The 14,596-nt window shown below is 39.0% G+C and overlaps 1 protein-coding gene and 1 pseudogene across 1 annotated transcript; both read right to left on the bottom strand.

Annotated features, from left to right (window-relative positions):
- Positions 1–1,939, bottom strand: LOC124137603 (annotated as a pseudogene).
- Positions 1,940–2,132: 193 nt separating this feature from the next.
- LOC124137602 (leucine-rich repeat-containing G-protein coupled receptor 4-like) lies at positions 2,133–4,923 on the bottom strand. Its single transcript, XM_046503984.2, has 2 exons — positions 4,861–4,923; positions 2,133–3,007 (listed from the first exon to the last, which is right to left on the bottom strand). The coding sequence occupies exons 1-2, from the start codon at positions 4,878–4,880 to the stop codon at positions 2,293–2,295; spliced, it is 735 nt and encodes a 244-aa protein (XP_046359940.1). The 5' UTR covers positions 4,881–4,923; the 3' UTR covers positions 2,133–2,292.
- Positions 4,924–14,596: the final 9,673 nt, after the last annotated feature.

Genomic DNA, 14,596 nt, shown 5'->3' with positions numbered 1-14,596 from the left:
CTTATGCTAAATGGTTTACATAACTTTATGTTCAAATCAAGAAATATGAGAGTTTAATTTTACAGGATTCGTACACGCAAATTTATGTACACATCCATTTGAGGAGAACAGGGATGTTAGATGTAGGGTCGTATATTTCCTTGTGTAAATCGTTATCTGATAACTTAAATTAGGGCATAAGGAAAACACCTAGTAACAAACAATAGTACATGCAATCACAAAACCATAGGCTCGCGTACACAAACAGTACAATACAAAATGTACCAGACGAAGTATACTATCTTACACGCTACATGTTCATATACACAAATAATTAATCACGGATTTGTCGTTGCACACAAACCAGGCAAATAACTTCGCTTAAGCATCCATCTCCTGGCGTATCACCTCTAGGCAGGATAGATTCAAGTCTAAAGTCTAAGGTTTTCAATGACATCTAAAGATGCATGACTACTTACATTTATGCAAGTGCTTCTACACATCAGGATGGACTTTTCACTTTATAATGAGTTTTATATGCAACAATACATTTAAAGCAATGGAAAACTTCTAATACTATAAGTCTAATACTATACTCAATAACAGTATTTACAATATTCAAAGTGCAGGAATGTGTATGTGCATGATATATTTGCACATTAATTGCATAAGAGAAGTAATATATGTTCTTTGGCTCACAGCTAAACAATTCTACTGTACACGTATGCTATCTAGATCTTTGGCATCATACCGAGGTTTCAATTCTATTAACATGGTTTTAAATTCCATTATTAACCATCAGATAAACTTGATATTGCTTGATATTATGTACCCAACTTATCGTCATTATGATAAGGAGCGATGCTGGTCTCAAGTTTCAGAATTATTATTTTTTTTATTGAAAAGATAAAACGTCAAAGCTAGGGATAGCTATTCTCGAGTATCCGCCGAAACAGATTCCATTGGTCGTAAAAGCAAATTTTGGTCTTCCTAGTTCTCGATAGCTTCATTCAATGCTATCCAGAATGTGGCCTGATCCACAGCATTTTCCGGATACTCTGTGTACGAGTCCGTCTTCATCATGTACAGAAGCTCACGAGGAACAGACTTTGCTTCAACCTCACCGATCTTCACAACAAGGATGACGCTTCTGGCTTCATAAACACCTTCCATTTTCGCCATCTCAAATTCATATCGACACCACGCGCTTGACAGGAAGTTCGGAGAAAGTATGATGAGTGTTCGTCTGCTCGTCTGCACAGCTTTGACAATGTTTGATGCGATTGGTTCTCCGGGTTTAAAGTCTCTGTGATGAATACATAGCCGCCTGCCCTGTCCCTCCAGCTGACAAACTAACTTGCCCACGAAATCCAAGTCCTCATCAGAACATGACACAAAGGCATCGAAGTCAAACTCTGGTTCCCCTCCCACACCACCTCCCACAGGGCGATAACGATCTCTGGCTACGTAATAGAGATACCCCAGCTTCCACCTATATCTGTACACAAGGGCCATGACAGAGAACGACAGGGTAAATGTTATACCAACAAGACAACTGGTTATAATTCCAAAAAGTGGCTTACATTGTCTTTGTAAACCATCTACTACTTCTTCAGTCAAGGGGATTGGTGTATTCATTTGATGAACACATGTATAATTACTCAAATTTCTGAAATACATTGCATGTTGAAATAGCCAATTGAGGATCCAAATAAATAAGGTTTTTCAACTGTCTGATATCAGGTTCCCAGTCTCTAAGTTCATTGTTGCTGAGATCTAAATGACTTAGTTTTGTATTGGTTTCAAATATGTTTTTATGAAGAAAACGGATTCTATTTCCTGAAAGATCAAGGGCTTCAATATTTGTCAAGTTTTGAAAGATGGTCCCACTATCCTTTCCGAGTGTACGTAGAGCATCACCTATAAAATTATTTGAAATGTTTAAAAACGTTAAATTCGGTCACTCAGAAAAAAAGCGTTTTCCAATGCAAGAACAGAAATTGTATGACAAATCTGCACGTTTAAGAGATTTTAAACCTTTACTCGGACCTTCCCATATTGTTATAACGTTATTGGAAATATCAATTGAGTTTATATTAGGTAATTCGATGTGAATGCTGTGAATAACTAAGTTCATTTGGTTGTTTCTGGCAGTAAAAGTCAAAAATACCTCCCTCCAATATCTCTATGAAATTGTGTCCAACATGAAGCTCTTGAATTGATGTGTTTCTCAAATATTTGAAAAATGTTTTTTTTGCAACCACGCCAATCGTGAAGGGCGGAACAACTTTGTTCATCTTGAAAACTTTTATTTTAGTTCCAATCATCCCATAAGTAGAATTGGTTGCGTTTGGAAGACTCAAACCAGTGTTTCCGGATACATCTATGGTGTGAATGTTCTTCAGTGGAGATGTGGATGTCGTAAATATGACACCTTGATATTAAGTTCAGTAACTGAAGATTCGGTGTTGTGACAAACATGTGTTCTTGTATATACAAAAGGTTACAGTGACCCGTATATATCAGTGAGGTCAGATTTGTCAGCTCTCTGAAGGCAGTTCCCATCCGGGTTTCGGGTATTCCATCAATGTACAGCTCTTCCAATGATTTCAGTTGCCTAAACGATTCATCAGGATAGGAATAGCTTAATGTTGTATTTAAGGCAGAATCACAGTTGCCGCTGAGTCTGAGAACACGTAGCTGTACCAGTCCACAAAACGCACAAGGACTGTAAACATTTGAAGAGAGACTTAGTTTGTTGTCCTCCAAATTCAGGTCAGTCAAGCCAGGATAGTGGATGAAACTCCCATTTTTAATTTCCTCCAGTGAATTATTCCTCAGACTGAGATGTGTAATATTAGTTTGCAAATGCTGAGGAACAGCTGTGAGAATCCTGCTTGAGCAGTCAGCATAGCGTTGTTTACAGAGGCAGGGCTTGCAGTCAGTTGAATGTTGGGTTGCCCGCTGTTGGCTTAGCGTCACTAAAACTGTTTCCAGGGCTATGAAGTAGATTATTCTCATTGTGGAGCTGGAAGAAAGTAAGTTACATTAGAGAAGCTGCGTTATGATAAGTTGTCCACATTGCTCACAAAATAGTATTTTAAACAGTTTGAATAGATATTGCTGTGTACAGGAAACATGATTGTACTCTCCAGATCCAGAGTATCAATTGTCGCGATCGTTATGATTCAGCCGGAATCGTACAATAGAGGGATACGTATGGTCCTGTTTGGGTAAGAAGGTAGCACAAAAGGATTATTATCCTTAATAAATAAAAAAAGGATACAAAGAAAAATGTTGTACTTAAACTTTGTTTGTTGGTTAACGCCGCTCTCAACAACAATCAACCAACATGACTGCGTTTTGTAAATACTCGAATCTGGACCAGACAACCCAGTGACTGACATAAGGAGGATCGAGGTACGAAATTGGGATACGATCAATTAAGTCCGCGAGACTGACCACCCGATCCGTCAGTTGCCTTTCACAAGAAGCATGGATTGCTGAAGATCAGTTCTAACCCTGCTCTTCACGGGGTGAATAATTGATTTTTCAAGCACAACAGTTTGTTGCTTTGTTTGTTTTGGCGAGAAAAAAACCTGTTTCTGTAGACACAAAAAACTTGTCAATTTTGTCTTAACCTATTTCATACAGTCCCGAATTTGATATTGTACAAACTACCTCAACTGAAAGTTCTGAATTGGACAATATATAATGTGTTGTTTGCAAATCGCCTAATGAGCAACTAGTTACTTGTGTGATAAACCAACTTCAACTCGCGAACGACCAGTGTTTTATTATAGAAGCAAGCATGGTTGGATATTATCATGACCTAAAGTTTGGTCTCTCCAGGGTGTGTTAATCATTAGTGTATGATGAATGCAATACTCCAGTGTGAGTCAGTGATCCAGATCCTTTGACCAGTACAGACAGTGATATGCTGACTTGACTGGCAAAGAGGTTTGGAGATTGTTCGGTTGCCTGTTACGAACATTGTCTGTGTCTTATTGGACTAGAGTGACTACTGTTAATGTTTTTTATGTGCAATCTGCTTGACCCCAAAATCATATTCGCCAAGAAAAGCAGGAGATATTCGAAAATATCAGATGATTTCAGAAAAAGGAGGTATCGAGAGATAGTAATGAATAGATAAGAATAAGGAGTGAGTGAGTTGGGTTTAACGCCGCTTGTAACAGTATTCCAGTTATATCACGGCGTGTCAGCTTAACGTGGGAGGAAAGCCCGAAGTGATGCAGGTCTCAGACGTTTACCACTTCGGTGAAACCCACGAACACAAGTATGGTGCTGACAAACCTAGAAACATAATCCGGGATTCGAACCCACAATCATAGGTTTCTGGCGTGCCCAAGGGACGCAACTCTGCACATAGGTTTATGTTAGCTGCGGAAAATATGAAAAGTGTCTTCCTAGTTACGTATTGTCATTAATCATTTAATCATTCATCATGGAATAAAACGTTCCCCCTCAACAGTTTGATACAAAAAGTATGTAAACTCTTTTTCATTTCATGGTCCTTCCTCTGTTGACACTTTGTCAGTGGGTCCTTCAGTCCCATGTCTTACCTTTTATGACTGCCATCGAACAAATAATAGAATTGTATTGAATGTTTTAGGCTTGTGGATATACAGTGATACAAATTAAGTTTTGTTAAGACTTGGGTATCTTTTATAATCTTATAAAATGGCAACCAAACGGATCGATAAGTTCGTATCTGTGATACTTTAACCTATCTGGGATTTCTTTTTAAATCAAATGAAAATAAATTGAATACGTTAAAGGAAACAATTGTTCATATATAAAAAAAGCAGCGATATACACGTAACCCTTTAACTATTGCACTATTCAAGAAATAGGACCCACCTGATGTATGTAGATTGCATGCGTCCAATACTGAAAATAATCTGCGATTCAAACAAAAGTGCGTTTCGCACGAAAGCTATCAGTAATTGTGTTTGAAATCAATATAGAATGCTTTCCATATTCATGTTTGGGGAAAGTATTTATCTTATCTAGGAGGAAACCTGTAACTAATTCAACATGTGAGATAAAACTGACTCAATAATGATAATAATAACAATAACAATAATAATACGAAGGTGAATTCCTCTCAAAGCAGCAAACAACACACATTTTTAGAGTATAAATACCGTGTATTCCTATATAGTCCCTTGCATACAGCGTGTTTTTATACAATGTGTAGTACAGCAATATATTTATTAGAAAGTGGTATCTTCAACATGTGAGTATTATATACAAAAGTGAAGACTAGTTTTGTGGAGTAGTTTTGATTATGACGTCATACACGGCAAGGTTGATCCGCCATTGTAATGGTGTGATGATCCTCGTCTGAGCTGAAAGATCTCGCCAGTAAACGGACTAAAACTGCTTCGAGGTTTCTCTATTATATTTTTTATATGAATGTGTTCATTACAGGTGTACAGTAATGGGAACATGTTTGAGAAAATTCGATAATTGAATTTTGCGTCAACATTTCATTGATTTCCGCAAGGGGGACTGCTTTTCAGTGATTGTGACGTCACAGTATCAGGGTCACCCGCGTATGACAGCTTTCATGATCATCTTATCACTCAAGCCACACGAAGAGAAGATTGTCATCTAACCTTGCTTGGAGAATATGTACTGTAGTTTCAATCTTTAAGGCCCGTTTCAAATATGAGGTCAGTTCTAGATGAAAACGCTCGCCAATATTTTCTATTTCTCTATGTACTGCCTAAGTGTGTGTGTGAGTGAGTGAGTTTGGTTTTACGCCGCTTTTAGCAATATTCCAGCAATATCAAGGCGGGGGACACCAGAAATGGGCTTCACACATTGTACCCATTTCGGGCATCGAACCCGGGTCTTCGGCGTGACGAGCGAACGCTTTAGCCATCAGGCTACCCGACCGCCCCTACTGCCTAAGAGTTGAATCTTGCATGTATATAGTGATAAACCAAGTCACCGAGTCTGACCTCCAGAACGATTTTGGTCGGCCTTTGCGACAAGCTAGAGACTATTTTAATCGGGAATCCCTACTGTTGTGCAATACTGATATGGTAGGGGTCTGTCTGTATCGAGGCTAAAAAAGGGGAAATTCGCAACACTAAAAAACGTCGCATCGAGCCTTTTTACACCAATCTAGAGAAAAAGTAAGTTTCCTTTTCCTTTTCATATTTTCCTCTTTTCTGCCATCTAAATAATCTGCAAAAATAAGAAAACGCCCATACTTCACAAGGTTTGATTGCGGCTGAAAAGGAAACAAGAAATGGTTCTTCGATGGTAATGTATTTGATAAGTATGGAAGCGAATTAGTGCCAGCCTAAACAAAATTATCATCTACGATACCACTCACATCTACGTAGGCGATTCTTTTATCTACGTATATGATAAAAATATCTGCGGAGAAGAAAGTATCATCTACTATCGGATTAGGGACTTTTGTTACAATATTTTCTCGAGTAATCGACAATTGTTCCGGGTCAGTCATATGGAAATTCTGGCTTAATTAATAATGTCCGATTTTTTGGACTTTCTACCTTGACATGTATTTATTGAGGAAGTATCTTACCATTAGATAAAGTAAATCTTCATTTCAGTGTGTCCAAGTTACCGTACTCTCTTACAACCGTAATAAAGAGAGGAGATTTCAAAATGCTCTCCAAATTACAAACAAAATCTTAGGGGAAATTATAGATCGGTCGGAGAAATCACTTGATGATGTTGTTTCTCATGCTTTCTTCATTACGGAAATTAGGTTTAAGAGGTAAAACGTGAATATGAAGGGATCAGATTCACTCAAGCTATAACAAAATATTAAACCAATATTCGTCATCATCCTGTGGAGCACTGAAGGTACAAGTCTGCAGTTTATATTTTAGCGCTGATAGTTTGACAATTGAAAACACCTCAGTATGTTGAGAAAGTACGGAAAAGGTCAAATGAAATTAGACGGCAAACATGCTCCCAAACATTTAATTAAATTAACAGTATTTAAGTGATCACCTTTATTTCAAATATAATGTTTGTATAAACTAGTATCCAACTGGGGTCGCAATTTCACAAGACAATATCATTGTCTGAGAAACGGTAGTGTCCAGATGATCTAACAAATGTTTAATGTCGTGTAAGTCTGGTGAGCGAGTTGACGATGGAAGAACGACGATGTTGTGTGCAAGCAGGAAATCCTGGACGACCCTTGCTGTGTGCGGAGTGGTAACATCACGGGTTGAAGAAAGTCATCCCTGTAGATCTGGCCGTTGAGGTTGCCATGGATGAGAAACGGTACGTGTCCAGATGATCTAACAAATGTTTAATGTGGTTTTAGTCTTGTGATCAAGTTGACGATGGAAGAACGACGATGTTGTGTGCAAGCAGGAATCCTGGACGACCCTTGCTGTGTGCGGCCTAGCGCGTTGTCGTGATGTAAGCGTGTTCCCTTTTGCTGTTGTCGAAGGAGTGGTAACACCACAGGCTGAAGAACGTCATCCCTGTAGATCTGGCCGTTGAGATTTCCACGGATGATGACAAGTCCCGTCCCTTGGTTGCCACAAATTCCTCCCCAAACCATCAACACACCCGCTTCCTGAATGCAGCCAGGCGCCAATGGGTCTCCAGCGCAGATACATCTTCCCGAATCAAGTGAGTTAACTGACTATAAAAGTCCAGTTTCCACCCTTGCCGAACTAGGCTGGTATTATGGAGTTACATTTTGGCTGGACTAACGAGTCTATGCATAGTCCAATCAAAATCGCGCAGCGAAATCGAAATCCGGTTCGTAAACTGTCATGCAGATTTCGGTCCATTGCAGGATTTGCACGTGCACCGCTAACTCGTTTTAATTTAGGTGTTCACGTGAATTGATGCATTTCGCGATGTAAGACCCGTTTTATCACAATATAGATCTTGATTTTCGGTCAGATTGTCCTGACTGGGCGCCACCATTTTGTGTGAAGCAAACGCAAGTGATACGAGAGGTAGAATCCCATTGGTCCATTGGAGAGGCTTAGAGGGGACATAACTGGTAATAGCCACTGGTGGCGCTACGATCGAGCCCAGTAATTCAAGCCTAGTTCGGCAAGGGTGGAAACTGGACTTTGAAAGTCGGTTAACTCGAAGATGCGAAGATAAGCCCGAGGACGACCATCAAAATCAGCTGTCGTCAGTAAAAAGCAATCTCTGCCAGTCACGGATCTGCCAGCGTTGTACTGTTCTTGCTCAGTCACGTCTTCGACGTTGATGTTCATGGGTCAAGGCCATTCCGCGAAAGGGGCGATAGGCTTGAATACCTGCCACACACAGAATTCGCAGAAAATGTCGACTGATGCAGGATCCTACAGCAGTTGCTGCCGTTTCCGTCGCTGTGACGAACCTGTTGCAATGCAAAGTGCGCAGGTAACGGCCATCCTGTGGCATCGTCATGCTCTGTGTACTGTCTGTAACGTTCAAACACCCTGACGATGGTTGCAGGTGTACAGTTGTTGTTTCTTGCAATCTGATGTGGTATGCAGGTGGCAATCTTTCGTGTTTTTTCATGATCCGTGATGTTTTGGCAACGATCCATTGCATGTTTTACAATTTCAGCATGTGCATTTTACGGTACCGAATAAAAGGTGCATTGCAATTTATCTCTGCTGCACGTGAATGTTCTTAACCAACAGGTTGTGTTTTGGACCTAAAGTTTTCAATATTTCAGCGACGATTGTCAGCCTAGTAACGTTTTGATAAAGTTTGTAATTATTTGATCAAATCCATTTTTCAAGTGCATCCATTCTTTTCTTCAAAATGTAATTATTAATTGTTTTGAATAGCTCGGTTCTCTTTTCAGAAAATGCGATTGGTAACGTTTTGTTTAGATCCTCAGGCTATATGATTGAATTAATGAGACAAAACCATGTCCATACTCATAAGAAATCTCTGCAGAATCGGTTGTAGGATTCCAACTATATCATGAGCATACGTTTAAGAATCACTATCAAATGGTGATGATACCACGTATTTCCGAATACGTATTTCCTCCACCGGTGGCACCAATCACACACACTTTCAAAGGCAAGTTAACTCTTCACCTGAAAAAAACATATGATTATATGGTCAAAGTAGGGAATTGTCTCTGATGCTTCAAATTTTGGAAATGTCCTCCACATGTCTACCATAAAATGCTATCTGAAAGCTATACTGAAGCATTGAAAGTTGAAAGGTGATCAAAGAAATTCTGAGCAAGAATCGTATGACACGCTTTGAAATCTTGGTGAGAAGTGCATGCTCGATTATACCTTATATTGGAGCTGCAGGACTATTGATCGACATAAAGGGAAAGTTGAAAATTGGAAAGTTGAAGTCATCCCTCTTTTCAATCATTCTTGTGGAGAATTCTTGTCAATCTGAATCTTTATGCATAAATAAAAATATGAAACGGATGTGGTCACTGGTCTCCTTTATTTCTAGTTCATGTGGATACATCAGTGGAGAGGGAACTTGCTAGTTGATGAGTATTTAACGATATCAGAGCATCGATACACCTTAAGCTTAAGTTAAACTTCTTGGCCAAATTACCTTGTTTTGATTTTGCCAATGCGAGTAGAATTCCGATCCATACGCTTAGAGAAACAGGTCAGCAAGAAGGAGAGCACAGTTGGTGTCCATGGGAATGTCTGCTTCTTGCCTAAATGTCTTTCCCTCACAATTTACATAGATCACAGACACAGATCAAATTCTCATTCTTTTTTCTCAGTAAACTTTAGAAACGTTTGCTTTCATTTTTGACAAATTGCCCCAAACCCCCGAAGACAGATATGTAACAGTAATCGATGAAGTTCAGACCTTATATTTCATGTTAAGCTCAAACAATCAAAACGTTTAGAGGTGTTACACTGAAAAGGTGTCAAGGTTAAGACTGGGTGGTGAAGCTGAGTGGGTGGATGGATGACAAGGCAACTAATGAAAGGTGACTGTTTTCTCTGTGTAATCATTTTGTTGTCCCTGGGGTGGGGGTTGGGGTGTCGTCAGTATCACCCGCTATCCTTTGTTGCCACCCCCTTGTTTATCCTTTATCAAGTCATGTCATCGTTCTCTCTTTGCTATGATATAGTCGGAATGGTACAATGGACTCTGCTTTTAGTAGATATTTGGAAGGAAAATTTGGTCGCATTTGTTCAAACATTTAAATTCGTCTCCATGTGGACACGTAGAATATTTCCCAGCTCCTCGTGCTTGTCGCCAAGGTAGACTAAATGGATCGAGTGATCAGACTGGGTGACTTACTTGATTGTGTGTCAATGTACCCCGACGGAGTGGAACGTTGGTTCTTAGTCGATTATTTACAGTCTGCAGGCATTTAGCCTGAATATTGCTGACTTCGACTGACTATTCTCTGGCATTGACGTTGTATTGTTTCGAACAGTTGTTTGCTTTTTAACACTATCTATTTAAAGTCTTCGTAATTGACTTGACAACATTATATTATCTTTGAAGAAAAAGCTGACAAAAAGACATTTTTGAAAAGGTGAAGACCATAAATATTTTGATTCTCTCGGAAGGACGCAACCGAACATGTGACCCATAATCATTTGTAATTACATGTGTAAGCGTGGTCATGTTGTTGGGAAGAGATGTATTTGTTTTACTGAACTTGCGTTTTTACATTAGGGATTTCGATATGAGTGTTTTCTTTAAGGAAACACACATTCCAGTGTTTTCTAAAGTTCCTTTCAGGCAAAAGGAAGTTTTCTTGAAGAGAGTTCATAGTCACCAAGACGGTTTTCCGATTGTTCACAAGGCTATGTACATACTGCATTAAGTACTGAATAATATACCTTTTAGACACAAGAGGTGATTGAGGTTATATCAGTTTTGTTTGGATAATTTTGGTTTGTTGTGTTAAACAGACAGAGATACAGAGTGATTGTCAGGGACAATGATCTTACCTGTTGAATATATATATACTAAGTAATATCTACTGGCTGTCAAATATGTAGTTGAAACAAGGAATCTGAGCCATGTTGTTTTGGGGAAAACTGTCGTGTTTCTATTCCCTTCAAAGATATTTCTTGCGAAACGATGCATTTCAGGACAATTTGTCGTATCTGTATTTTTGTAACCTTGTTTCAGGAGGGAAATATTATCCAAACAAATATCAACATAGTTTTAGATTCCATGTTAAACATGGATTTAAGAGACAGAGTTTGAAGTTATAGTTATGAAAACAAGACAGTCAGGTGATTTTATTTAGATTATATAACATATAATGGAACATGGTGCCTGTGAAAAAAATGATTTGACAGTCTGGTGTTATCCCTTCATTAAGAACGAAGTAAGTCTTGTGACAGAATGAAATCTTTTGCTGGTGTGATTCTTATGATTATGGAAATGGTTCTTGTCGCTTGTATTTACATCTCGCACACAGGCCCACGCAGTGACCTTTCACACCTGTGTTGAGTTCTTATCACCCGCGTTGGCGTCTATCCGTGTGGAACAAGTTCTAGTTGATTGTGCTTTAGATGTGTACGGCATTTTGTCGAAGTTATAAGAGTTTGTCCATTAAAGGAACACTTGTTTTGAATATTTTTTTTTGGCAAAGACTAGTTAAAAATGATGATGCCTGCAAACAAACAGAAATAAACATTCACTAAACATTTTATTTTCACTCATAGTCTAGTGGGTAGAGTGTCTGCCCCGCGAGTGCAAGGTCGGTGGTTTGAATCCGCCCGCGGTACGCCAAAAGGCTTGAAAAGATGTTACTTGTCACTACCCTGCCTGGCGCTCGGTATTCAGGAGATAAATATAAAACTGCAGCGTCAGAGGACAAAAGTGTTCGCGAAAGGTTACGCATGCCACTCACACAAAAAGGACCTCAAGATGGTCTATTCTCCGAAGATCGTTATGGTGATGGGGTTTTGATGCCAGTCGTACTACCCTTGGGCGTTGTGTTCGTCGTCACATGGACGAAAACAAGTTCCGACGTCCATACAAACTGGGAGTACTAACTGAATGTTAGGAGTCAGCGTTGAAGTCAGATTAACTGTGTTTCGACTGAATATTCAAACAGCATGGCAACTCACAAATAAGAAGCCTTGACTATACTCTGCACAAAAAGAAACGCAAAAGTAGTAAAATCCAAAATTTCTGACAGAGTGGTGCCGACATCCACAGAAAAGTCAATACCAGAGTGAATTGGTCATTTCTACATGGATTGGGATTGATTTTAAACGTTGAACTTAAGTTTCAAATATATCGATGATCTGATATTGTTCAATCACCATCAAACATCCAATTCACTTCCACTGAGTTTCCCATCTCAACTAGAAAAAAGAGACCAGTGTATCGGCCTCATCTTTTTCATACTAAATTCTATGCATAAAGATTCAGAGTGACATTAAAACTCTCAACAAGATGATTTGACAAGAGGGATGACTGCAAATTTCCAACAGTCAACTTTCCCTTTATGTCAAGCAATATTTCCGCAGCTCCAGGCTTTCGTGTCCACATATTTACACCTTCTTAGGTTCAATCAATCATGCTCTTTCTATAGAGTTCAAAGAGCGTAATGCGACTCTTGCTCAAAAGTTGTTTGATCAGGGTTAGAACAGTCAAGGCCTCAGTAAAGCTTGTAAAATGGTTTATGGTACACATGTGTACGGCATTTCAAAATGTGACGCATCAGTGAAAAAATGATGTCCGATGCAAATCCCCATTTAGACTTATACCATTGACTTACCTTTACATGTGTTTGTGATAGGGGCCACCGGTGGCATGATGTATCATACCTCCTATTAGTATCCAATAGTTTACGCATCCACAGTTTCAGAGATAAGTGTCTTTAAACTACATTATATATACATGTACTTCCACTTCTTAATGTCTTCCATGAATACCACCCAAAGTTAATAGTCAGTGAGATGAAAGGTGAAGAAATGTACACATAGAAATGGTGAAGGAGAGACCATAAAAAGATGTATCATCGGATTGTTTACACATATCTGTTATGAATATGTTTTTCCTTTGCAAATTGTGTTTCGTAAACAATCTTCCCAGTTGATATTCCCAGGCGCTGAGGTTTGGTTAAATGGGGTTTAATCGCATTCTAGATTATTGTTCTTATATAGTGACTGAATGCACGTCTATGTGTGAAGATCCGGGGTAGAATAGGTCTTCAGCAACCCATGCTTGCGTAAAAGCCGACTATGCTTGCCGTAAAAGTCAACTAACGGGATCGGGTGGTCAGGCTTGCTGACTTGGTTGATGCATGTCTTCGATCCCAATTGCGTAGATCAATGCGCATGATATCAATCCTTGGTTTGTCTGGTCCAGACTCGATTATTTACAGACCGCCGTCATATAACTGGAACATTGCTGACAAACCAACCAAACCTCACTCAGACACAGTTTACTGTCTCCGAGCCGACCAGTCCTTGTTTCAGGGGAGGACTATCTGTAAACGGCTTTTGTTATGACGCGGCAGTGGATCGAACCACCGACCTTGGGCTCTCTAGGCAGACGCTCTATCAACTAGACCACGGAGGCGGCCCATACCCAAAGAAATGTTGGATAGTCTAAAATGTATCAAATATGAAACATTTTAAACTTCCCTCTGTGGCGTTGACCATAACCGTACTATTTGAGCCAACATTGTCCCACTACTGATTGTGTGTGATACATTTGTAATCCCATATTCTTGGCATATCATGACAGCCATTTGCATTTCCCTCAGATAACGTAGTTGTCTGCTCCCGGTTAAGTTGTTTTCTGAACGAAAATTACGTTTTGTCTTTGTCTTTGTAAAGACACGTGTAACGTATCAGTGTTTTCCGCTTTAGAGCAGTTACTTAATAATTGATATCAACACTCTTGAAATCTTTATTGGATGACATAAAATAATTGATATAAGAATATAATGTTGTAAAACTATATACACTGTATACAGTCATTACTGCCTTTACATTCTGACCGCACACTTAGTAATGTGATAAAATGTGTTAACATACACCTCTGACTCTGATGTGACAACCTCGGTTCATATGGATCCTTTCAGTTGTCTAATATGTTCATTTATGATCATAGAAGGAATTATTTGTCAGGTAATGTATCACACCAGGTACACTGTATCATCTATATCGTTCTGCAGCTAGTTTCCGACATTGAAAGTTGTTAGGTAGCCAGTGTGTATTCCGGACTACTATAGAGGTTTCACGTTCACAGCAAGGCCTAGATGTCCCCATTCAAATGCGCTTGAAATGCCTTCATCTTATGCTAAGTAGTTCACATTATGATATGTTCAAATAGCATAAATAAAATAGTTTCTTATTGTAGGATTATTGTACAGAAATTTATGTGCACACCTAATTGAGAACAGGGATGTTAGATGTCGTGTCGTATATTTCCTTGTGTTAATCATTATCTGATAACATAAATTAGGGCATGAGGAAAACATCTGGTTACAAACAATAGTACATACAATCACAAAACCATCGGCTAACGTACACAGACAGTGCAATACAAAATATAATAGACGAATTATATACTTTAAATTTCTTTGAATGGCGTTTAAAAGAGATACACATAAGGAAGAGAATTTATGGATGTTAACTTCTTTGTTATGAGGAAC

This window comes from Haliotis rufescens, unplaced genomic scaffold (genome assembly GCF_023055435.1).
Source record: "Haliotis rufescens isolate VD_foot unplaced genomic scaffold, xgHalRufe1.0.p SCAF_19, whole genome shotgun sequence".
NCBI lineage: Eukaryota > Metazoa > Mollusca > Gastropoda > Lepetellida > Haliotidae > Haliotis > Haliotis rufescens.
Note: the sequence above shows the minus strand (reverse complement) of the source record. Positions and strands in the feature narration are given on the sequence as shown.